The sequence below is a fragment of the Liolophura sinensis genome, chromosome 1 (genome assembly GCF_032854445.1).
Source record: "Liolophura sinensis isolate JHLJ2023 chromosome 1, CUHK_Ljap_v2, whole genome shotgun sequence".
Classification (NCBI taxonomy): Eukaryota; Metazoa; Mollusca; class Polyplacophora; order Chitonida; family Chitonidae; genus Liolophura; species Liolophura sinensis.
In genome coordinates this window covers 90296251-90323627 of record NC_088295.1, presented here as the reverse complement: position 1 = coordinate 90323627, position 27377 = coordinate 90296251, and the positions used below count along the sequence as shown (strand labels likewise).

Here is a 27377-nt window from a genome sequence, read left to right as displayed (position 1 = left end):
CGCGGGCTGTAATTCCAAATATTCTAGAGTCGTTGTTTATTGGAGGAATCTATCTTAAGTGTACACAAACTCTAAAATGTATTTAATGTTAACTGTATGAAGCAAACTGAACGCTTTAATAATCACTTGTCCTCAGTCATTTCACTGATAGTGTTCATTGGTACTATTTATAGGTAAATTTTTCTTAATATCCCCTGTAATAATAGTAAATACAGGTAAATAAATTTATGTAAATGCGGACGTGCTTATACACAACAAAATTGACCCACGATGAGAGTATTGCATGATTACCGAAATATCTGATTATCATTCTGCTATTATCCGCCAGCAAAACTACCGAAGAAAAGTGATTATGGAACATCCATCCAAATGTTTCATAACAACCGGACACGAACTTTCATCGTAAGATTTATTTAAACAAGTGTCAAGTTCTTTTAATTTAACTTAGAATATATAACCAGTCGTTTTAGACGTGAAAATCTAACTGTACAGTATGTACAAAACGGTTCAGACAAATCAGACGACTGGATTTTGGGCATTAAATGTTATAATAGCTTACAAATGTATGATGAACATAATTTACGCACATCGATATTCTGTAAACATGAAACTGTTTGGGCCAGAAGGAACGTCCTCTTCTAATCTCCGTGCTGTTTCTTTCAACGAATACTCTTTCTTAGCAGGGTTAGAATAATTCTGATAAAACTGTTTCCAGCCACGAACAATCAGCTAGAAAGTCAAATATATTGTTTGCTTGGACCGATTAATCGCATTGGTAGCCAACGCTTATTGCATATTATGATTCCTCATGGTGGAATGCACAACCGCTCCTACTTCGTCGTTCTGTCCACACCGCTCATGATATACGCACAAACCAGGACCGTCACTCCTAGAACGGAACCCAGAGCTCGCGAAATGACAGAAGACGCCGTGCTGCTGGTGCCAATAGAGGGACAATCCGGGCCTTGGCACTCATTTGTTTCTGAAATTAGAAACCGTTAAGACATTTATCTTGATGAAGACACGGGATCTGGTGATATGTTGACAACATTTAACGAGTGCTACTCCACCAGCACACCGGGTTCCATTCTTAAAACACCAACCGCAAACATTCTTGAGCACGCCGTTAGGCGTTAATCGATTAATCAGTCAACCCACCGGTGTGGGAATCATGTTTTTCTCATTGCATTGTGTCTACATACAGCCTGATAGTGGCCCTGGTCGTGTCCCTGTTATTGTGTGTATTTTCCACTCACCATACAGCCTGACAGTGGCCGTGGTCGTGCCCATGTTATTGTGTGTGTTCTCCACTCATCATACAGCCTGACAGTGGCCCTAGTCGTGCCCGTGTCATTGTGTGTGTTCTCCATTCACCATACATCCTGACAGTGGCCCTGGTCGTGCGCGTGTTATTGTGCGTGTTCTTCACTCACCTTACAGCCTGATAGCGGCCCTGGTCGTGCCCATGTTATTGTGTGTGTTCTTCACTCACCATACAGCCTCACAGTGGCCCTGGTCGTGCCCATGTTATTGTGTGTGTTCTTCACTCACCATACAGCCTCACAGTGGCCCTGGTCGTGCCCATGTTTTTGTGTGTGTTCTTCACTCACCATACAGCCTCACAGTGGCCCTGGTCGTGCCCATGTTATTGTGTGTGTTTTCCACTCACCATACAGCCTGATAGTGGCCCTGGTCGTGCCTATGCTATTGTGTGTGTTCTTCACTCACCATACAGCCTGACAGTGGCCCTGGCCGTGTCCATGCTATGCTTGTGTTTTCCACTCACCATACAGCCTGACAGTGGCCCTGGCCGTGTCCATGTTATGCTAGTGTTTTCCACTCACCATACAGCCTGATAGTGGCCCTGGTCGTGCCCATGTTATTGGAGCCTTCACAGAAATAGTTAGTGTAATCGTTTGCCTGCACGTTGAGAATCTTGAGGGTGTACCAGATCTGATCGACGTCCAGAGAAGTGCCGTGGTTGAGGAGCTGACTAATCTGATACTTTTCATTGTCCACGATGAGCACCTCACCTGTGTCAGCCTCGCGGTACCAGCGCAGGTTTGGCTCAGGCATCCCTGTCAGCAGACAAGACATGAGGCTGACTACTGAGTACCGATGAATTTGGCCACGATTGTCAAATTTAGTCAGGCCTAAAATATACCATATGGAACTTTAGTCCAGAATATAGCTTAACTTCACTTTGAAATAATGGCATGCTGCCTGTACAAGTGATTAAAAGTGTTAAACAAGTGCCAAGTTCAAAGTGAGTCAATGCTCGAAGATACCTATTACTGATCATGCTTAATGCTCGTAATCACTCCCCGCTAGTTAAACTGGCTTTACAGTCATACATGTGCCTTTAAAATGAGGCTTAAACGGAAAGACAGCACTAGGCTAAATGTATAGTTATGAAAGTTACAAAAACACACCTTTTTTGGTTTAGCATAACAGATACATTGCAGTTCAAAGTATACAAAATCACGCGTACTGAAAAAAGCGAAAGCGCCGCAATGTTATCAGTTTTAACCTATCAATCGCGACATATTCCTGTAACCCGATAGGCAGTTGCTTTCCACTGATGTTACCCAAACACAGTTTGCCTTTTAGCCATATGTACGTGGGGTACGAGTGACGCAACATCGTGTTTACAGGTTCCCTACCATGCCGCATCTTGTGGCCTCGTAAAACTTCCCAATTAAAAGTTGATTTATCAAGTTCAGAAAAGAATAGCTCTGGCCGCTTAGGTCTGTTTCCATCCACTCCTGCAAATAATCATGGTTAAATTATTTTAAAATTATTTAAGGCATGCCCTTTGTCTGAAAACCTGATAACACATCGTGCAGTAGAAATAAACTTGAAGAGTTTATAATCTATTGCCATTTGCGCGGTCTTACCTGCTATGAGGCACTCTACTAGGGCTGTAAAGCGACGGTTCTGGGCCTGGCCCACGGTGTCTTGGATGGAAGACGCTTCAGGCTTGTAGTAGACCACTAGCTTGGCGTCATGGTGTGCCGGGGGAGCCACCGTGTTGTCTGCTACGCACCGATACGTGCCCCGGTCGTCTTTCCGAATTGACGGGATCTCAAAATAATGACCCTTCGGGTAAAATTGACACAGTTGTTTGGTTCGGGATTTTTTATTTGTGGCTTGCGACGGTCTAGCTGGTACAGTAACTATTGTATATATTTTGATTATTTTGCGTGTTCTTGTAGCCCAGTGCATTTATATATTGTGTCTACTGCATCATGGAATGTCATTGGGAAGCAGCGACACCCAGCGAATTATATTGACATCTCTTTGCTGGTTATTTCATTCGTTTGCATGTTTTACAACAGATTCACACTGTAAAAAGATGATTAAGAATCCTAACCAAAAGTCATTTTACATGGTTTTGCCAATCGTCCCAATATAAGCTCACCCTATGCGTCAGCCGACCATCGTAAAGTGGCTTGCCGTCCGCCCGGATCCACGTGATGTTGGGAGTTGGCGAGCCCGTTGCATTGCACCGAAGGACAATGCTCTCACCTTGCCGTCTCTGTTCCGTGTTAGAAGTTGCAGAGACAAGGATTGAGGGCGGAACTGTGCCGATATAAAATTACAAAGGATAAATAAGGTATGGAATGTAAGTATGGTAGGTTGTTATACGCGAAGGCAATCCAGGCACTAATCGCACGGGGACAGATCATAGAAGAATGCTCGTCTGTTCATATGTGGCTCTGCAATCTCGAAGTAAATGTGAGAATTGTGAGTGGAATTATGTGGGTCACATACGACATGCAGATCAGGATTGATTTTTGATTTATGTGGGTATTAGACTACACGCCAAACATCAAGAGTTGAGTGAGAAATTGTGCGGACATTGAAGTCAATGATTCATTCTTGATGGACTTGAGTTAGGTGTATGGATATAGACCTATAGATCGCAGAGCACTAGTTAGTGTCAGTCTGGAGAGGGACTATGTGGACACAGAAAGCGCATCATGTAGGAAAACAAAGTTAAATACTCAGAATGCACCCTTGATAACCTTTATGGCAATCAGTGGTGGGAAAAGCCTTCGCCATGTATTAATCGATACATGTATTCCTACCTTGGACTGTCAGCGACCCAAACTTCATCGGCCATTTGTCCACAGGGTATCCCTGCAGATAAATCTTACAGAGGTACCGGCCATCATCATCTTCCCGCAATCGGTTGATGACTAACATGTAAGTGGTCTTGTCATTATCGCGGTACTGCCGAACCACCTCGTACTTGTACTTGCCGTTCTCTATTCCATTGTATGCCAAAATCTGAACATCACTAGAGATATGATAATCACCTTGCATCCAGTACACCTGTAAAAAACAACATTGTCCAATGAGTACCATTAAGAATCACGTTATACCTCTCTCATCTGGTGATTTGAATACCCTTCAGCAAACCAGAACTGAATGACCCATGAATACAATTTCAGGACATCTGCAGGTTGTTCCATAAAACTCCACTAATCCACTAACTAGAAATCTGCGCACTCCCTGGAAATCGGCACATTGGGTAATGTGTAACCATACACCCACGTTGAACAAACTAAGTGAATAGTCAGAAACACTTCGTGGAAATTCTTTGATGCCTTACCAACAGGTTGATCAAGCTTTTTTTTAATATTATCTAATAGATCCTGAAACGGACAATTTTACCTCCAGGATAGTCTCCTTATATGTCTCCTCTCACTGTATCAGTCTGTCATTCATTTCCAGGGGATTTAAAACTAGCTAACTTTACACCTGTATATAAACAAGGTGACACGAACAAATGTGAGAAATATAATTTACCATATGACACACCATTTGGTTTCAGGGAAAAATACTCGATCGCTCTCGTCATCTGTGCACGACAAACTTTTATCAGCTCAAAAAAATAAGTTATTCAGCATTGCTGCATTCCTCGATTATTTAAATCATTTTTTAGCGTTCTTGTTTTCAATGATTTACCGCTTGAGCGATTTAAAAGCTATCGAATAGAAACTCAGATCATACCTTCAAAAATGTACTTTCTGAATCGTCCAATATCCGGTGTGGTTCCATGCTTGACCCAACATATCTTCCTTATATAAATGATATTGCTTACTGCTTTACAAACTTTATTTTATTTCCTGATGGCAAAAACCCTTTCAGCTACTGATGTCGATGATTTGTTAGGTATTGTTTTGCAGTAACCTGTATCAATTCTCACTTGCCTGTCCGCAAATATTTATTTATTTATTTATTTTTGTTCGGTGTTTTTCGCCGTACTCAAGAATCTTTCACTTATACGACGGCGGAAACTGGAGAGTGCCCCGAGGAAAGCCACGATCATCCGTAGGTTGATGACAGGCCTTATCACGTACGTCCGGAGAGGGGCTGAACTCATAACGACCGCATTTGTGGGAGGCTCGTTGGTCATTGCGCCGCGGTGGCTAACCCCTCGGCCACGGAGGTTACTGGGTCATTGCGCCGCGCTGGCTAACCCCTCGGCCTCGGAGGTTCCTGGGTCATTGCGCCGCGGTGGGTAAGCCCTTGGCCACGGAGGTTCCTGGGTCATTGCGCCGCGCTGGCTAACCCTAGGCCACGGAGGCTCCTGGATCATTGCGCCGCGCTGGCTAACCCCTCGGCCTCGGAGGCTCCTCCGTGATTGTGCTGCGTTGGCTAACTCCCCCAGCCACAACATGATAATTAAACAATGACGCCAATCTTAATTTTATCCATATCACTGTAACAATCTCTCTAATTCACAGTGGTTTATTAGTGCCATCCAATTTCATTTTAATTTTTGAACTGTTTTTTATACACACTAGCTAGTAATAAGGCTCTTCAAGATGTTTATTCAGTAAAGATAGTTAATCGGTTTATCACAGAAAATAGTGAGTGAGTGAGTGTTTAGTTTTTAACGTCGTTGCAGGACGGATTTCCATCGCTCTTTTATCTAGTGATGCTTCACTGAGACGCCTTACCGAAGGCAAGTAAACCACCCCACCAAAGCCATTATACTGATACTGGTCAACCAGTCCTTGAACTATCCCCTTTATGCTGAACGCCAAGCGAGGAAGCTACAACTTCCTCTTTTAAGGTCTTAGGTGCGATCCTGGATTGATCCTGGATCTGGTGCCCCTAAAGCGGGCGCCATACAAACTGAGCCATGTTTTTACATAGGGAATCATTTTGTACGAGGAAATTTCTTTTTCTACAGAGAAAAATATTTTTTCATAGTCAAACTATTTATCATTTACATTGAAATCATTTACATCGTAGTTGAAATATTTACGCCCCGGTGGAAATATTTTTCATGTGAAAACATAATTTCCTCTGTAAGAAATATAACTTCCTGGTACAAAAATGATTTCCTGTGTAAAAAATGGTTTTCTATGTAAAAATATAATTTCCTCGTAAAAAATGATTTTCCATGTGATAAATTGACTACTATTGCGACAAGTAATTTTTGGTGTAAACGGACCAACTAATTTTACTGACAAACAGCTTGATAAGCCGTCTGACTGGCAAGGATATATAGAAAACTGCCAAAAAATCAAATGAAATTGCATGACACTAATAAGCCACCGTAGTAATTGAATTTAAATTCATAGATATTGCCTTCAGTGATAAACTAGAACGGACGCTTCACATTACTTTATAGGGCAACAAGTTTCCAACCCATGTACAACTTTTGCCACTGCTCTAAATTGTGTTTTAAGATGCATTATATTCTCATGCTGATTCAACAGACAACTTAAAACTTCTGCCTTAATTCTTCTAATTTAATCAGTTTTCCTGTGCTCTGATATCCCACAAATTTTTTCAACATGCTTTCGTCACTATTTTACAGGACGATTACATCATGGTATCCATAATAATACGAAATCGAACATAAAATCGTCATATTCCATTGTACTGTACAATACATACTTTTCTCTGAGCCGTGCACGGGTTACATCTCTAGGCATACATAGACACTTGTTTCTTTCCATATGTTCCATAGTTTGTCCTGCCCATATCTATGTTGTGTATTGTGCCATATTTTGACTTAACTCGATCACCATTAGACATGGCCGACTATCCTAGATGTAAATTGTATGCAACAAGAAGTCCCCCTGGGCTTTTTTTCCACCATGCGAGTTGAAAATAATCACTTGTTATATGCACATGTACTGTAAATATGACGAATAAATGATCTGTCAAGCAAAAACTGAAAGATCAGTCATTACACTTATAGGAAATCCGAATGCTGTTAACTTACCATACGACCAAGATCAATATACTGAATGACCAGTCATTACACTTATTGGAAATCCGAATGCTGTTAATGTACCATACGACCAAGATCAACATGCTGAAAAACCAGTCATTACACTTATAGGAAATCCGAACGCTGTTAATGTACCAAGCTCAATATGCTGAAAGACCAGTCATTACACTTATAGGAAATCCGAATGCTGTTAACTTACCATACGACCAAGATCAATATGCTGAAAGACCAGTCATTACACTTATAGGAAATCCGAATGCTGTTAATGTACCATACGACCAAGATCAATATGCTGAAAGACCAGTCATTACACTTATAGGAAATCCGAACGCTGTTGATGTACCATACGACCAAGCTCAATATGCTGAAAGACCAGTCATTACACTTATAGGAAATTCGAATGCTGTTAATGTACCATACGACCAAGATCGATATGCTGAATGACCAGTCATTACACTTATAGGAAATCCGAATGCTGTTAATGTGCCACACGGCCAAGATCGATATGCTGAATGACCAGTCATTACACTTATAGGAAATCCGAATGCTATTAATGTACCATACGACCAAGATCGATATGCTGAATGACCAGTCATTACACTTATAGGAAATCCGAATGCTGTTAATGTACCATACGACCAAGCTCAATATGCTGAATGACCAGTCATTACACTTATAGGAAATCCGAATGCTGTTAATGTACCATACGACCAAGCTCAATATGCTGAATGACCAGTCATTACACTTATAGGAAATCCGAATGCTGTTAATGTACCATACGACCAAGCTCAATATGCTGAATGACCAGTCATTACACTTATAGGAAATCCGAATGCTGTTAATGTACCATACGACCAAGCTCAATATGCTGAATGACCAGTCATTACACTTATAGGAAATCCGAATGCTGTTAATGTACCATACGACCAAGATCGATATACTGAATGACCAGTCATTACACTTATAGGAAATCCGAATGCTGTTAATGTACCATACGACCAAGCTCAATATGCTGAATGACCAGTCATTACACTTATAGGAAATCCGAATGCTGTTAATGTACCATACGACCAAGCTCAATATGCTGAATGACCAGTCATTACACTTATAGGAAATCCGAATGCTGTTAATGTACCATACGACCAAGCTCAATATGCTGAATGACCAGTCATTACACTTATAGGAAATCCGAATGCTATTAATGTACTATACGACCAAGCTCAATATGCTGAATGACTAGTCATTACACTTATAGGAAATCCGAATGCTGTTAATGTATCATACGACCAAGCTCAATATGCTGAATGACCAGTCAACAAAATGCACTCGTGCTAAATTCGTATATCTAAATAATGTGTAAGGTTAAGCACTATCGTATATTTTGTAGATTTCATCAACAACTAAAAAACTTTTTATTTTTTTTAATTTTAACTTTTAATTAATAAAGAAAAAGTAAGATGCTTGGGATTAATATTGGTTTTTGGTAGACGGCACATTGTGGTACCTTGTTGTCTCCTTGTCGAGTGACAGTACAATTGAGGTAGCCACTGTGACCTTTTCTCTTCACTTCCGGTAGGATTTCCTCCACTATCTGTGGTTCCTGGCAAACAACTGTGAAAACAAGACAAGAACGTAGGCATTTGGTTACTAGCTGAAGGAAGGGTATACACTCAATAGCTGTGTGTAAGTTTCAAGGTTATTTACTGTATCAAATGCATTTGTACAATATGTGCAGAAAAGATATTTGACCAGTATCTGAGGATAGGATATTTTTATCAGTATCTACAGATAAGATATTTGACCAATCTCTGCAGAAGAGATATTTGACCAGAACCTGCAGATAGGATATTTGACCAGTACATGCAGAAAGAATATTTGACCAGTATCTGCAGATAGAATATTTGACCAGTATCTGCAGATAGAACATTTGACCAGTATCTGGAGATAGCATATTTGACCAGTATCTACAGATAGAATATTTGACCAGTATCTGCAGATAGAATATTTGACCAGTATCTGCAGATAGAATATTTGACCAGTATCTGCAGATAGAATATTTGACCAGTATCTGCAGATAGAATGTTTGACCAGTATCTGGAGATAGAATATTTGACCAGTATCTACAGATAGAATGTTTGACCAGTATCTGGAGATAGAATATTTGACCAGTATCTGGAGATAGAATATTTGACCAGTATCTACAGATAGAATATTTGACCAGTATCTGCAGATAGAATATTTGACCAGTATCTGCAGATAGGATATTTGACCAGTATCTGCAGATAGAATATTTGACCAGTATCTGCAGATAGAATATTTGACCAGTATCTGCAGATAGAATGTTTGACCAGTATCTAGAGATAGAATATTTGACCAGTATCTGGAGATAGAATATTTGACCAGTATCTGGAGATAGAATATTTGACCAGTATCTGGAGATAGAATATTTGACCAGTATCTGGAGATAGAATATTTGACCAGTATCTACAGATAGAATATTTGACCAGTATCTACAGATAGAATGTTTGACCAGTATCTGGAGATAGAATATTTGACCAGTATCTACAGATAGAATATTTGACCAGTATCTACAGATAGAATGTTTGACCAGTATCTGGAGATAGAATATTTGACCAGTATCTGGAGATAGAATATTTGATCAGTATCTGCAGATAGAATGTTTGACCAGTATCTACAGATAGAATGTTTGACCAGTATCTACAGATAGAATATTTGACCAGTATCTGCAGATAGAATGTTTGACCAGTATCTGGAGATAGAATATTTGACCACTATCTACAGAAAGCAGTGGAATTTACTTTTTATCTGTAGAAAAGGCATCTGGAGTCTAACTGTTGAAATGACATGCAGGCATGATCTTCTGAAATGGCATACAGGCATGATCTGCTGAAATAGCATACAGGCATGATCTGCTGAAATGGCATACAGGCATGAACGCCTGAAATGACATACAGGCATGAACAACTGAAACAGCATACATGCATGATCTTCTGAAATGGCATACAGGCATGAACTGCTGAAACAGCATATAAGCTTAATCTGCTGAAATGGCATACAAGCATGATCTGCTGAAATGGCATACAGGCATGATCTGCTGAAATGGCATACAGGCATGAACTGCTAAAATGGCATACAGGCATGAACAGCTGAAATGGCATACAAGCCTGATCTGCTGAAAAGGTATACAGGCATGAACGTCTGAAATGGCATACAGGCATGAACTGCTGAAACAGCATACAAGCATGATCTGCTGAAATGGCATACAGGCATGAACTGCTGAAACAGCATACATGCATGATCTGCTGAAATGGCATACAAGCATGATCTGCGGAAATGGCATACAGGCATGAACGTCTGAAATGGCATACAGGCATGAACGTCTGAAATGGCATACAGGCATGAACGTCTGAAATGGCATACAGGTATGAACTACTGAAATGGCATACAGGCATGATCTGCTGAAATGGCATACAGGCATGAACGCCTGAAATGACATACAGGCATGATCTGCTGAAATGGCATACAGGCATGAACTGCTAAAATGGCATACAGGCATGAACTGCTGAAACAGCATATAAGCATGATCTGCTGAAATAGCATACAGGCATGAACGCCTGAAATGCCATACAGGTATGAACTACTGAAATAGCATACAAGCATGATCTGCTGAAATGGCATACAGGCATGATCTGCTGAAATAGCATACAGGCATGAACGCCTGAAATGGAATCTGGTAACTAACTAGGACATAGATAAATTGTCATAAACTAAAGAAATAATATTTTGGTCGCTACCCGTTTTCTAATTAGCCACTGTGAAAAGTGTATTTGATTACAAATTGCAAAAATAATATTTGCTTACTAATTGTGGAAAGGAATTAATGATTATGGCGTAACGTCACGTCGGCAATGTTTTAGCAGCAATGTTTTCATGGCGATGAATGATTTTATTAACAAACTGTAAATAGTAAGAGCGTTTCGTCACTAAATGTGAAAGGGATATCTGGAGGGGTGTGCTTTGTCACTACCTGTGGGGAGGGGTGTGCTTTGTCACTACCCATGGGGAGGGGTGTTCTTTGTCACTACCTGTGGGGAAGAGTGTGCTTTGTCACTACCCGAAGAAAAGATATTTAGCCACCAACCCTGAGGGTGTATTTTTGTTTGTTGTTTTATGTTGTACTCAACAGTACTAACTCGGGAGACGATTTTTTGGTGAAAGTGCACTCCGAAGTTGATTTAATCACATGCCTGTCTCAGTGAAGTACTGTCAGACTGTGGTCAGGGTACTTAACCATCACATCGACATTTGCATTTTTACCTTATTCCGCTAAAGCCATGGTGCTAGGGGCGTGTAATTTGCCACTGTTTAAGCCATGGTGCTAGGGGTTGTGTAATTTGCCACTGTTTAAGCCATGGTGCTAGGGGTTGTGTAATTTACCACTGCTTAAGCCATGGTGCTAGGGGTTGTGTAATTTACCACTACTTAAGCCATGGTGCTAGGGGCGTGTAATTTACCACTGTTTAAGCCATGGTGCTAGGGGTTGTGTAATTTACCACTGTCTAAGCCATGGTGCTAGGGGTTGTGTAATTTACCAGTGCTTAAGCCATTGTGTTAGGGGTTGTGTAATTTACCAGTGTTTAAGCCGTGGTGCTAGGGGCGTGTAATTTGCCACCGTTTAAGCCATGGTGCTAGGGGTTGTGTAATTTGCCACTGTCTAAGCTATGGTGCTAGGGGTTGTGTAGTTTTCCACTGTCTAAGCCATAGTGGTAGGGGTTGTCTAATTTACCAGTGCTTAAGCCATGGTGCTAGCGGCCGTAAGCCATGATGCTAGGCGGCGTGTAATTTGACACTGTTTAACCATTTATATGGACAGAAGAAAACCTAAACTGAGGTCGATTGAGAAGAGGCGATATTTCACCGGTTTTTTCTGACCATTTAGCAGCAATCAAGCTGGCAAAGTTTTCCTCTCTATGCTGTAGGTTTTTAATTGTATTAATAGATTCCGAATATGGTAAAAAGGTCAGGGAAAATCATTTGTTTATTTGATTGGTATTTTACGCCGTACTCAAGAATATTTCACTTATACAACGGCAGCCATGGTGCGAGGAAACGGTGTAGAGCCCAAGTAGGAACCCACGACCATCCGCAGGCATGGTCAGATTTTCCCAAGTACGACCAGAGAGGAAGAGTAAGGTGTACGGTGACTAACTATATGAGGTACATATTGCCTATGATTGACTGTATGGTAGCCCTTGTCTGTAATTAGAAGGGTTTGATGCACTTGGATTCTTAGCTCAAAGCAGGTTGTTTGATTATAATTCATATGAAGGATATTTGATCACTATTTCTTTGAAGGATGTTGATCACCAAGAGGAATATTTCATCATTAACTCTGAAAAGCACATTTATACAGAAGGCATCTGGACTACGGCTCTTGTGGCATACAATAACAATAGGAAGGGAATCCGTCACCGATTGTAGAGAGGATATTTTCCTCCATGAAGTACTTTCTTGGCAACAACTTGCCTAAAATGTACCTTTGGTAACGGTTTGCCTTACCCTTTGGCAACTGTTTGCCTTACCTTTGACAAATTGTATGGCAAGTATGAAGACTGGAAGCAGCCCGGACATCATCGCCAGTCCGTGTGCATGAATGAGAGTGTAAACTAGACAAAAGCAGCAGGCTATTATCCTGTACTGTCGGCTTTTTATTGCAAGTGAGTAATAGATTTATTGGTTTATTGTGGGCCTCAAGTGGTGACTAGAACCAGCGAGTGACAGGGTAGGTGAGATAAGCCGAGCTGTGTCCCTGATATCGGGCTGACAAAACAACTACACACTTACAGGCCGTTATGCCAGATTGATTGACTCATTGATTGATTATTTAACGTCATGTTCAAGAATGTTCCTCTTACACGCCCGATGGCGCACTGTGTCATTGGTACAGAGAAACCGAGGTACATCAGGATAAACCAAGGGCCCATGGCATGCTACTAACGATCTTCTCACCTGTGACGTAGGTCTACAGGTATACACGCAAGACACTGGTATAGTTACCAGTGGCTGAAAGACAATGAGAGTTTAGGTAATCCACAAATTCCAGGAAGCTGTGAACAGTGCAGACCAGCCATAAGGATTTACTACAGGATAGATAGAAACACAGCCATGCATGTTATTATCTGCCAATCTCCACGGCTGTATGTGTGAGACTTTTAGTCATCTTTACGACAAACGTACACTAATAAGTACATAATTTTTTTAGGTTAAATAGAACAATATTGGAACTGTAGAGTAACGTGTGTGAAATTTGTAAAATTATAGGTTTGATATTTTTATATCTCTACATGTTATTCTTTGTACATCTTCAGGCGTGGGCTTTTTACACTCCATATAACAGATGCGTCAGAGTGATCCACCTGGTCGGTTGACATTTACTAATAATTTAACATCATACAATTAAATATATATCAAAACAAATAATTTAAAAATATATAAATTTTGGCAAATGAAGTAAAAATAACAGGGTTATTGAAGTTATAAACATAATAAATTAACAGATAATGGGAGATAAATTTCAAGGTAGAATTTTACAAAAACATGTATAAATGATGTTGCTCACTGTGACGTTTTAATACCGCATCCATGAATACACGAATGTATATGTACGATATTTTGAGAGATGAAGATCCCACTTCACAGGAACAATACGGTTATAAAACTTCACCCGTGCATCTTCGCCTCCTTGTTAGTTATATCTGCAGCTTTCTCAGAATGTACATAAAAATGAGTTGTTGACAAATTAAACCAATAAATAATTGTAAAATATATTAATTCATCCAATCGTAATGTATATATACATTGTAGTTGCTGAACCGTGTCACATCTAATTCTACCTTTTCTTTGCTTGGAATGTTTTGAAATGGTAGGCTCTATTTATGTGGCCATAGATTCATTTAAATTTCGGGCTTCTGTGGCCGAGGTAGTGGTTATAGGCTTCTGGGTTATCGCGCCGCGCTGGCGCATTAACCCAGAAGGCTCTCACTAGTAGGCCTATGGTCGCTGTGAGTTCCAGCCCAGCTCATGTTTGCTATGAGTACGGCGTAAAACACCAATCAAATAAACAAATTATTTAAATTACACCGGTAGTCTTGGTAACTTCATATATAGGTTACATCTTGATTTTTTTTTATTTGAGTAGTTGCACAAGTCCGTGTCCGCTGTTTATTTTCAGTCCGCAGTTTTAACACCCACGACATTCCCGTTCGTTCGGCGACAATACACCTGCGCAGTTGGACAGGTATGCTAACCTAAAGTAGGTCAAGGTGTTGAACTGAAAGCTACAAACGATGACCTAGTCCTGTGCGAATGAGTGTGATAGAAAGCCGAACAGGAGATCAATTTACTCCAGAATGGCTCCAGTTATTCATTTTTTGACAGTGTTGATAGCATTTTTCGGAACAGGTAAGTAATTGTCACATAAATGTCGTCTATGAGAAACTTCTGCCTGCTTGATTTTCATGTGAAACAACAACGCCATGGTAGAAAATGGCGGAAGACGCGCTTGTATGATTCATGACATAGGACTTTTTAAACTGCATGATTCATTGATGTAGGTATAAGACTACGGTAGGCTTGTATCGTCACGATCGTACTGTTATTATTAGTAGGCCTAGGGTACGTACTTTAACGAGTGAAACAATGTCTAAATGAAAGTTTTAAACATTTGTCGGCCTTGTTTGTAGCGGTCTGATGTGTGCACTATGCATGGGCACAGTTGTTCAAACTGTATTTTCTCATTTCCTTTGAAACAGATAAAATAATACATGTAACAACAAGTACGGAAGTCCTGGACAAGTTACAGTGTCCAGTGGTAATATTTCTGCCACCTTGGAATGAATCTCTTAGTACCGTATTTGTAGGCTGTAGACTAATTGTGTAAGTAGTTTTAAGCGAACAGTACCATAATGTAAAGTCTCCCCTGTCTCCCATACATCATTGAGATTCCTTCATGTTGATCAGTGATTTATGTGTGCTTATTCGTATATATGTTGTACAGTTTCCCCCAGGCTCTGCCCAGCTTCCTCTGACCTTAATTCTGAAAAATTCTTAGATGGCTTAAAGCACCATTGAAATAACTAAGTAAATAAATAAATATGTAAACAAATAAAACCATTTAAAAATCTCGAAACAAGCATAGAGGTATACACAGAAGGAGGAACAACTCGGGCTCTTCAAAGTGTTTAATGTTGGCCTGTGGAACTGACACAGCAGGACTCAGGCTGTGTTTTAACAGGGGATTAGCCCATCTGCTTTCGCTTGCTCACAACAGAGGCCCCCTGTTCAGGCGGCGAATAATAAATACAGAACAACAGAATGGATGTCAAACCACTTTGCCAATTTCCATGGGAGTATCATGTTTAAAAGTAAATAACATCATAAACAAAAACATGCTACCAGTTGTTGAATAGTAATGACTACCCATGTATGGTTCGTTTGCCTTATAAAGACAACAATTTCTGACCTGTTACATTTTAACATCCCTGCCAAGCAAATGAAAAGTGTTTTTTTTTAAGTATATTTACAAACAGTTCTAACACATAGACTTTTTCATCGATTCATTAGTTCCCTTCTGATAACGGATACACATATATTTCTAGACATTTTTTTTTCATAGTGCTTCAATGCTTTTAATTGAAATGTGATGCATTAATTGTTTGACCATGTCATACAAATCACATTTGAATTTCCATTGATCAGTTTTGTCTTCATTTTCAACAAAATTTCGGCAGGTTTTGTCCAATTTTTTCTGTATCCGTGACAGTAATTTGGAGTACACAATTTGGTGTTTGACCATTTCAACTGGAGACTCTTTGTAAAATATGGATGAGATATAGGCCTATTGGCTGATACAAGTACTCATGCAGAGAAAACTTAGCGTCGTTAATTCAAATTGCTGTTTATGTGACTTCACCATAAAGTGTTGTTTTTCTAAATTATCATAAAACAGCATGCCACAAATATGTGTATATTATACTTGTCACTTGTGGAGGACAACATTAAACAAGGATTTGGATTTTCCCATATTCCATTTCAGTGCACAGGTATGCAAGCTGGCTACAAAAAAAGTAAACAGGATATCAGATATTATTATTGCAGCTTCTATCTTTGAAAATAATAAGCATACATGCAGTAGGTAGGTATCATAATTGAGTGGTAAAGACTTGGCCTTGATGTTTAAGTCCATCTCTGACTCCTAGCTGCACCATTACATCAAGAAGGCGTTCAAGTACATACATATCTGATAAAGAACGATGGTTTACTCCAGCACTCATTTCTTTAGCATACCTTTAAACACCAGTGAAAAGATGAAATAATAAAAAAAGAAGCGTTCTTGTCTTTCTGGGTTCATATGACTTCAACTCCTTTGAATCATGAAAGATTATGTGGACTTTGTGAGGGTGTGAGATAGGCCTATTTGTTGTGAAATGATTAATTCATTTTGCTCTCTAGGATTCTCAATTTTGCTGCAGTTTCTCTAAATAAGTATTTGACAGATGTTTAGGCATACATGTGTTGTCTCTGTGTGTATGTCCAGGTACTGCTGTAGATCCAATCATTGACATCTCTGAGCCAGCTGTTGTTGCTGGGGTGACCGAGATCCAAGCATGGAAGGGCCGGGATGTGGACCTGGTCTGTGTAGTGCAGAACAAACCAGCAGACACCAATGTGAGTTCACAACTGACGGAGAGACCGCCTAATAATCTCACTCGACTCTCGTGTGCTAAATATTTCTAATGTGACAATCTCCCTGTGAACTTGCAATCGATAAACCAAAACAGATTTTAAGCTGCTCTTGCTTAATTAACATGAGAGTTATGTGGTTGTATTAAAAAATTAAATTAAAATGCTTTGTTTGATGTAGACAAAGTGTTTTTGCAAGAATGCAGTAAATCTGTGATAAGCTGTGCTTTTCGGCATCTACAGTACTCTCTTGGATATCAGCATTATTAATTTCACATCACTTTCAACCTGAAATGTTACAGTTTGAAATAACACTTCTGCAGTAAATTCTATTTATTGGTTAATTAAGAGTTCATGTATACTTAATGAGATGGCTACAGTTGATTAGGTACAAATGTAGTACCGCTGTGTCACATTTTTCATACTATAACCTACAGGGGTGTAATTTATTAAATTTAAGCTTCAAAAGGAAGCTCAGCTGATAAATTATGCTACTAGTGAAGGCTCAGTCATGTTTTTCTATTCAAATTCAATTTACATGCATATTATTCGCATGAAAATATCAATTAATCATCTATGTTTTCTGAATTAAAGCCCTGAGCGTATAAGTGTCTTGCCATGATATGTAAGTAATGCCCAAATGGCATTTAGCAATTCAAGCAAGGAAGTGATTTTTAAATTTGTGCAACACAAGATTGTCAATGTTTTATCTGCAGTGTTAAAGACTTAGTTGACAGTGTTATGTATGTAGAACTTTATGCTGTACTTCATGCTGTTGGCCACTGATACTATTGGGTGTAAATTATTTTATGCATTCTTGAGTATGGAATAAAATATGAATTAAATACGAAAGTAAATAAATGTTTCCAGGCTTGTTAAGTCGTAATCATACATTCGTTCATTTTAATAGGTAGAGAGCAGTAAGCTGATTATACACCAATCTTGTTGTTTTACAGGTGATGTGGCTGCAGAAGTCTGGAGAGCAGACACCTGTAAAAGTCCTAACAACTGACACTACATCTCAGGAGCCGCAGAAGTACTCAGTGTTCAAGCCTACTTCAATATCATGGCGTCTGAGGATACAGAATATTGAAGAAGGTGATGAAGGGCTGTATCTATGCCGTGTGGAAACCCAACCCAAAACGTACATTTCCAAGTCCAGATACGTCAGAGTTGTAGGTATGTATATGCTCCTTCAGTGGTCAGTGGAATTTCCTCCATTCTTTCAAGTACAGGTGCTTGATAATTCTAAAGTGTGTTATTTCAGATTTCTTCTTCAGTGCTCTGTACAGTGGTAATTGGGTGGGCCCTCCTCATGGTTCACAGGGGTCCTTAAAAGCCTTGAAAGTACTTGAATTTTATTTTGGTAATTTGGTCCATTTTTATGTGGAGGTCCTTGAAAGTACTTGATTTTGTTTGTGTCACATGAAGAAAGTTTTTCGGTGGTAAGAATCTGTGAATCAACTGACAATGGGCATGCACCTAGAGCGGCCGCCAGTGGTATGTACGTGGTCATAGTTTTGCACCACTACAGACTTCCTTTTCGGAGGGCGCTAAGATCGCCAGTTTTTGGTTTGGTGGCAAGAACTTATGCTATAGTCATTGAGAGTGATTTGGTGCGTGAAAAAAAAGCATGCCAGGCAACTGTTGTTTTAGCGATAAATGGCTTCAGTTCCCAGATTTCAAGAACTGGCTTGTGTGTGACGCCAGCAGTGTCAGTCAGGCATACTGCCGATTGTGTCTATGAAGTGTAGAAGGCTCCAGTATGCCAGTGGCACTGTTTACAAACATGTGCGTTGTGCAGAAATATTTAAGCTGTGCTTTTTATTCTGTCAAACAGTGGAAAATGTATAAGAATCAATGATGGGTTGTCTGATTATCAATGATGTCTGCACCGACTGAAGGTTATTGGACCAACTCAAGGCTGCGTACCGGTGGAATGCCAGATACCTGGAGATGGTTGACAGTTTACTTCTGGTCCCTCCAGGTTCCTTCACAATGTCCAACCATAAACCAGTATAAATACTGCTGCCCTAGCATGAATTGTGAAATTCTTAATTATCAATCAAATGTAGATGTTGAATTTCCTTCTCATGTTAAGTTGCATTTTGTAGAGATCCCACAGATCGACAGTCTTCAGACAAGCAGTGACAAGGCAGTGGAAGAAGGGGCGGAACTCTCCCTAGATTGTAATGCCTCAGGTCGACCGGCACCAGCCATTGTCTGGACCAGATTGGCCAATGCCGACCTGCCTGGTGGGGGGAAGGAACTACGTGTAAGCAAACAATAGACTTTTGTTTTTTTACCCGTTTACCAGACGATTCACAAGTCAGGTCGTGTAATTGTAATGCTCAAGTGTACATCTAGGACAGCACTTAACATTCAGATGTCAAATCTGCAATGAATTAGCAATTGTAATGTTGAGATGTATCTAAGGATTTTCTTGAAAGCCTGACATTAAATTTGATTCTAAATAAAAGCTTGACGTATCTCAGTTTTATACACTAAACTCCCCTGTTTTCATACATATGTGAGTGAATTTCACAATTTCATGTACACGGAGTATTATTGCTTTGCCTTTATGATGTGTTGAGGAATAATTAAAACATTGTAGAAGTGCAGTATAATTTCAGATTTGTGGAATTATTTTGCCGCTTTGTCCTCCATGTCAGCAAATCTGTGTATGGGTTAAAACAACAACCTGGAACACTCTGACACAGTGAATAACCAGCTATGCCATAGCTTCTCACAATTATGAGGACTACGTCTATGTTGCACTTCAGAATTGTACTGAATAAAAGCAATGAGGAAACATTCTTCTTACTGGATGGATAAATAATGAAGTGTAAAAAACAGAAGTTCTTCCAGCTAAGACTTACAGCATTAGCTTTCAAATCAGTAAATAGAGTTGCTGTAGTGAGGCGTGTCAGGCAGATCATGGTACAAGTTGTGCTTATTTTTTTTAAATGTAGAGCACACATCTGTACTACCCAACAGCTCGTGCAGAACACAGGGGCAAATACCTCTGTCGAGCAGAGAACGTGGCTGGAGAAGATGTCCGAGTTATCAACGTGAAGATCAGTTGTGAGTAAATTGTCTATCACAGAAGATCTGATAGCGACAGCTGATCAACAAATCACCATTTCTGTTATGCTAACTAATGCCAGATGCATTTACCCTATTGAGTTATATTTTGCACAGTGCTTCAAGTATGAAGCTATGTACATTTGATAAAGAGAATTGAAAGTTATGAATAGACAAACATACCTAATGAACTGAAGTTGATGTCAATGTTATCAGTGTAGCATATTAAAAGGCTTGCCAAATGTTGAAAGGCTTTGCCAAAATCAGGTTTAATTTCGGAAAGATGTAGAGACAAATTGACTTAAAGGTGTAAAACTAAATGATTACTACAGTCACAGGTGTGTTTGAGTTTGTGATCTCCATGAAGTCACATCTCAGATATTGAATATAGACTCATGAGTATGAAATCAATTTCACATTACCTTGTTTTGGGTCCATGTTTTGTAGTTCACCCTCGTGTGACAGCAGATGAAAAGATCGTGGGTCAGATGGTGGGATACAGAAAGGAGTTGTTGTGTGACGTTACGGCTTACCCGGAACCCAAAGAGGAAGGTGTTGGGTGGACTGGTCCAGCTTACAAGCCTGATGACCCAAAGTAGGTGCCCACTTCACCATATGAACTGTTGTATTGCCTCTGTTATAAACCAAAAATACGGATAAAATCTGATGTCTAAATAAATATCTGCTGGGAAGAAATGGGGAAAAGTTATTTTCACAGAAGGGAGATATCTCAGCTTTGATGTAACAGTTCCAGTGATAGTGAGAAACATGTAGGCCTACCAGTAAAATGTTTGTGTTTAACCGTTCAACCAGATAATCACCAGAATGTGAAGAGTATCATTCTCCAGAAAGGTGCACAGTTGTATCCCTGTATTTACACATGGCATACATGGTCACAAAGCTGGTACTTCTGTTTGATTTCAGTTTTGAGGTGACCTTCTCCAAAGGGGCAAATAATCGTGTGACAACAAAGCTTGTCATTCGTAGAGTCCGACGAGAAGACTATGGCAAGTACATTTGTTCGGGGTCCAACAGCAAGGGTAATGGTGAATTTACCATCACTCTGGAAGGTAAGGGACTTTCAAATAGTATAGGTACCAAACTGAACAAATCAGTGACAGTGAATAGCTTTAGCTGTTCTTAGTAAATACAGAAAACTTGATTAACAAATGTGGATTTTTTTTTCAAAAATTTGTGATTTACATGTAATCACAGACGTAGAAATAGAAAGATCCTCTGTATTTGAGTCTTCAACAGGAAACCTTGTTATGTTGTCTGCCGTGACATTAGGAGTTAACATGTCTTTTCTTGTTTTCATTACAGCCACAAACTATCCCACGCCTGATAGGACTGGACAGATTTCTGGAGTTTCAAGTGCCGTGTCCTGTAGTCTGCTCAGCTTTGTCATGATCTTCACAGTATTCCTTCTCCACAGGCCCTGACCAGCCACACCCTGTCCTCACCCATTAGCCTTACCCTAGCAGTAAAATATGGCCTTGACCAGCCACATCCTGTCCTCACCCATTAGCCTTACCCTAGCAGTAAAATATGACCCTGACCAGCCACACCCTGTCCTCACCCATACCCTGTCCTCACTCATTAGCCTTACCCTAGCAGTAAAATATGGCCCTGACCAGCCACACCCTGTCCTCACCCATTAGCCTTACCCTAGCAGTAAAATATGGCCCTGACCAGCCACACCATGTCCTCACCCATTAGCCTTACCCTAGCAGTAAAATATGGCCCTGACCAGCCACATCCGGTCCTCACCCATTAGCCTTACCCTAGCAGTAAAATATGGCCCTGACCAGCCACACCCTGTCCTCACTCATTAGCCTTACCCTAGCAGTCAAATATGGCCCTGACCAGCGACATCCTGTCCTCACTCATTAGCCTTACCCTAGCAGTAAAATATGGCCCTGACCAGCCACACCCTGTCCTCACCCATTAGCCTTACCCTAGCAGTAAAATATGGCCCTGACCAGCCACATCCTGTCCTCACCCATTAGCCTTACCCTAGCAGTAAAATATGGCCCTGACCAGCCACATCCTGTCCTCACCCATTAGCCTTACCCTAGCAGTAAAATATGGCCCTGACCAGCCACACCCTGTCCTCACCCATACCCTGTCCTCACTCATTAGCCTTACCCTAGCAGTAAAATATGGCCCTGACCAGCCACACCCTGTCCTCACTCATTAGCCTTACCCTAGCAGTCAAATATGGCCCTGACCAGCCACATCCTGTCCTCACCCATTAGCCTTACCCTGGCAGTAAAATATGGCCCTGACCAGCCACACCCTGTCCTCACTCATTAGCCTTACCCTGGCAGTAAAATATGGCCCTGACCAGCCACATCCTGTCTTCACCCATTAGCCTTACCCTAGCAGTAAAATATGGCCCTGACCAGCCACATCCTGTCCTCACTCATTAGCCTTACCCTAGCAGTAAAATATGGCCCTGACCAGCCACATCCTGTCCTCACTCATTAGCCTTACCGTAGCAGTAAAATATGGCCCTGACCAGCCACATCCTGTCCTCACTCATTAGCCTTACCCTAGCAGTCAAATATTGCCCTGACCAGCCACACCCTCTCCTCGCCCTCCTCTCCTTACCCTAGCAGTCAAATATGGCCCTGACCAGCCATGCCCTGTCTTGACCCACTAGCCTTACCCTAGCAGTAAAATATGGCCCTGAACAGCCACATCCTGTCCTCACCCATTAGCCTTACCCTAGCAGTAAAATATGGCCCTGACCAGCCACATCCTGTCCTCACCCATTAGCCATACCCTAGCAGTCAAATATGGCCCTGACCAGCCACATCCTCTCCTCACCCATTAGCCTTACCCTGGCAGTAAAATATGACCCTGACCAGCCACATCGTGTCCTCACCCATTAGCCTTACCCTAGCAATCAAATATTGCCCTGACCAGCTACGTCCCTGTCCTCACTCAGTAACATTACCCTCACCTGGCATGTGCACCATTCTGCTCCTTACATCTGTATATAGACCTTCCGCCAATGTATGGTACACCTACATGTACAGTTATCTGTACACATTATGTCATTCACAGCAAAGTTCTACTCTGCGTCAAATGAGGAAACTCACAAAATTTTAAATATGGAAAATATTTTTTATTGCAGAGATATTTTAGCAACATTCACTTTACACTGTAGGTATTTGTTCGTTACTGCATGTAGATTGGCTGTTTACTGTAATAAAAGCTAATGTTTAGGTCAGTGTCTAAGTTAGCACCTTACAGTGTAGAGGTGAATCCCTCATGGCTATTGAGAATGGGCTTGTATGTATCTCTTGATTATAAAGGAAGTTGAGGAAAATGGTAGTGTCTATGTCATACATGTTTATATCCAATGTTTATGTGAGAATAACAAAGAATGTTTTAATTTCACAATTGTACAAAGTTTTATTAAAAGTATTTAGTACACCATTCTAGTAATGGTGGCATGGAAGTACGACAGGTAGGTTGCTTGTGCCAGTTGAGAAGAGCGAAGAGCATCTTTCGCTCTTTACTAGCAGGAGGATAACATGCTTCCTCCTACCATAGAGCGGCTATTTCAGTACTTCCGCTGTTATCAACAAAAAAGGCAATCCCTTTATTTAAACTAGGTGTTAGTTTTGCTGATTAATCGGGTTTTACTTTAAACCACTGACTAGAGCGGTGATCTGTGTATATACATGTAGTTACATATAGATACATATCTTAATAGATGTACATGTTTTTCACATTTTTTTTTCATAGGTAGATTACACAGCACACATATTTTCCTTACTGTTACTGTCTGAGCAAGATCAGAGGTAGCCCCTGTATGTTATATTTGTCCGGTCGTTTTTATGGATAGTCTCTGTACAGGAGCATTATGACTATGGATATTCCTGGTAGGAGAGTCTTGCTGTGTATTTATCATTCATTGTACTCATTCATTCAATGCTTTTTATTGATAATTCCTAGATGCATCATCATTCGTCAATAATTCTTTTCCAGAAAAGCATGCAGGTAATCTACACCCAATTTTTATACAGTTTGAAACCTTAGGATGTGAAATGTGATACATCGTGAAAATTGTTGCCATGGTTTAGGTGTTGGGACAAATATTGCAGGCTATCATTGGCACATTTGCACACGAGGAAGAATGTCAGAATATTGCCAAAGATCTTGTCCTTTACCTTGGGCACTCCATCACACACACACCTGATTAACGTTTTAATGTAAAAAACGTGAGTACGATGTTAAATAACAATGAAATAAACTTGTTTTCTCAGTTTTTATTAGCTTAAATGGTAGTTCTTATATTACGTTCTGTATTTAAAACACTGGTTTATTGTCAGTGTTGAACATCCCTCTTCAGTCTTGTGTCAACTTTAGCAACTTTTTTTTTTTTTGTTGTCATCGTCTTTGTAATGATTATTAATTTGTAAGTGATTTAATAAATACAAGTTTACATATCAATAAAATGCCATGTAATTTTCTACGCCTATATTTTGTACAAAATAAAAGTTGTACAGATATATATTAAATTGATTGTTATATCAAATTGATCAAATTCTCTGGAAAACAGTAAAAAATGGACTTCTTGCCGTAGTCCATATGTGGTGTGCTGAAGTATTAAGGTTTATTATACACCTAAGTGTCCAGCGCCTACTACATTATGTAGTAAACAACTGTCTAATATTTTTAATATATTGGACAGTTGTAACTGTGACGTCACACGTACGGACTATTTTTGTTTGTCAACAAGCAGACCATACAACAAGCATGGCTGCGTCGCTCCACATAAAATTATGCAGGTCACCGGACACAAATCCCTTGCTAGCATCCAGGAGTATGATTCTAAATTACGTCACAGAACAGAGCAGAAGCAAACGTCGAGTTTACTTCAGGGCAATCGCGCTTTCAGTCAACCATCTCCCGCGCTTCCACTCCTGGCCGGTCAGTTCAAGGGTACACAAACGAAGTTTTCACGACTTCGATGCGATTAATTTCCGCACAGAATCCCAAGGATAATCAGATAACTTTGTCAGCAAACTCTACTTCACTTGCGTCCTCATCCTGTAAAGGTTACACTAGTCTGTCGGTGGCGCAGTTTTCAATATCTGCACTTGTAATTTTTACTGAAACGTCTGCGTTCCTTTTCTTTTACACTCTGTTTGTAAAGTACCGCTTCGGCCACGTGCGCCTGACCCAGTTTTCCGTCAGCCAAAGAAAGTGCGCCATTCAGTATTCCATATTCATCCGCAACCGGCTATCCGCTATTGTTACGCGATATGAAATCAATAGCACGGTTTAACCAATTGTTTATCGTTCGAGTTTATTTACTTACGTTTTTGACAAGTGGGTGTATAATAATTATAGGTTATGGATTGTATGGTCCTGTATGGATACATACAATCCAATAACCTATATAGAGGATGCGTGGAGAAGTCTTGTAGCAATCTGTGGATGATCGTGAGTTTCCCCTAGGCTCTATCGGGTTTCATTTCACCATAATGGTGGTCGTGGGCGTACAAGCAAAATATTCTTGAAATATACTTTATCAAATATAAATAAATAAAAATACTGGATGCATGTGGACGGGATAACAGCCATATCGCTTCAGATACCGTTTAACATTTGCATGGTACATGCTCATGACGGCCAGATCGAGGCTGAACACTTGATGAAATAGATCCTTATCCTTCTTAGACAGGGTTGGTGGGTCCGGATCAGTGGCCGAGTGTTTAGCATGCTAGGCAGGTACAACATGAAAACAATGCCAACGGACCAAACCTCGGCCCACAGCATAATCGTGGATTATACATATCACTGGTTCGTTCTCTGACGTTTGAATCATGCGGTATGGAAATGCCGGCCGAAGGTCGGTGGTTTTTACGTTTTCCTCTTCCCATAAACTTGACTGTCATCTTAAACCTGTAACTGATAAATTATTGAGTACGGCGCTAAACATGAAATGGATCATTTGACTTGCACTGTATTGTAAAACACTGGCTACTGAATATTATACCAGGTGTAACCAAGTCTTCCACCAGATATTGATTTTTGCATTGTTTTCAACATTCCCTCACTACATGTTTATCAGATCGGCAGTGGAATGGTTATAGACCTACATCCGCATGGGAAGCGGAAGATCCGGGCTTCAATGCCGAGCTGGGTTAAATACATGTACCTATACACTTTAAAAAAGGCAATGTCTGAACTTCAGAAGGGCCAAGTAGAGGAGACAGGGGTAAGATGAGCCATTTTTACAAAATGTAATCAGAAATACACAATATTCCATTTTACCAAATAGATACATATGCTGGTTTCAATGGCATTTATCAATGGCATTTATCAATGCGTGTGTAGGGACATTATATTTGCATTATAGATGCAAATTAAAAAATGTCGGCGTTGTGAAAGACTTTACCTGGTGATGGATGGGGGTAAATTGGTCCTCAGCGTTGGCTTTGTGGATGACTTTACCTGGTGATGGAAGGGGTAAATCGGTCCTTAGCGTTGGCTTTGTGAATGACTTTACCTGGTGATGGAAGGGGTAAATCGGTCCTTAGCGTTGGCTTTGTGGATGACTTTACCTGGTGATAGATGGGGTAAATCGGTATTTAGCGTTGGCTTCATGAATCACTTTACCTGGTGATGGATGGGGTAAATCGGTCCTCAGCGTTGGCTTTGTGAAGACTTTACCTGGTGATGGATGGGGTAAATCGGTCCTCAGCGTTGGCTTTGTGAAAGACTTTACCTGGTGATGGATGGGGTAAATCGGTTCCGTAGCGTTGGCTTCATGAATGACTTTACCTGGTGATGGATGGGGTAAATCGGTATTTAGCATTGGCGTTGTGAATGATTTTACCTGGTGATGGACGGGGTAAATCGGTCCGTAGCGTTGGCTTTGTGAAAGACTTTACCTGGTGATGGACGGGGTAAATCGGTATTTAGCATTGGCGTTGTGAATGACTTTACCTGGTGATGAATGGGTAAATCGGTATTTAGCATTGGCGTTGTGAATGACTTTACCTGGTGATAGATGGGGTAAATCGGTCCTCAGCGTTGGCTTTGTGAAAGACTTTACCTGGTGATGGATGGGGTAAATCGGTCCGTAGCGTTGGCTTTGTGAAAGACTTTACCTGGTGATGGATGGGGTAAATCGGTCCTTAGCGTTGGCTTTGTGAATGACTTTACCTGGTGACAGATGGGGTAAATCGGTCCGTAGCGTTGGCTTCATGAATGACTTTACCTGGTGATAGATGGGGTAAATCGG

The 27377-nt window shown here is 40.5% G+C and overlaps 2 protein-coding genes across 2 annotated transcripts; one reads left to right on the top strand and one right to left on the bottom strand.

Annotated features, from left to right (window-relative positions):
• Positions 1-327: 327 nt before the first annotated feature.
• LOC135465522 (lachesin-like) lies at positions 328-12913 on the bottom strand. Its single transcript, XM_064742763.1, has 7 exons — positions 12865-12913; positions 8766-8872; positions 4092-4338; positions 3422-3582; positions 2898-3099; positions 1845-2078; positions 328-982 (listed from the first exon to the last, which is right to left on the bottom strand). Exons 1-7 carry the CDS (start codon positions 12911-12913, stop codon positions 831-833), a joined length of 1152 nt encoding a protein of 383 aa, XP_064598833.1. The 3' UTR covers positions 328-830.
• Positions 12914-14599: 1686 nt separating this feature from the next.
• Positions 14600-24642, top strand: LOC135480970 (protein amalgam-like). The gene is made up of 8 exons (XM_064760904.1): positions 14600-14743; positions 16878-17008; positions 17980-18202; positions 19138-19298; positions 19996-20107; positions 20555-20702; positions 21032-21177; positions 21431-24642. The coding sequence occupies exons 1-8, from the start codon at positions 14692-14694 to the stop codon at positions 21547-21549; spliced, it is 1092 nt and encodes a 363-aa protein (XP_064616974.1). The 5' UTR covers positions 14600-14691; the 3' UTR covers positions 21550-24642.
• The last annotated feature ends 2735 nt before the right edge of the window (positions 24643-27377 follow it).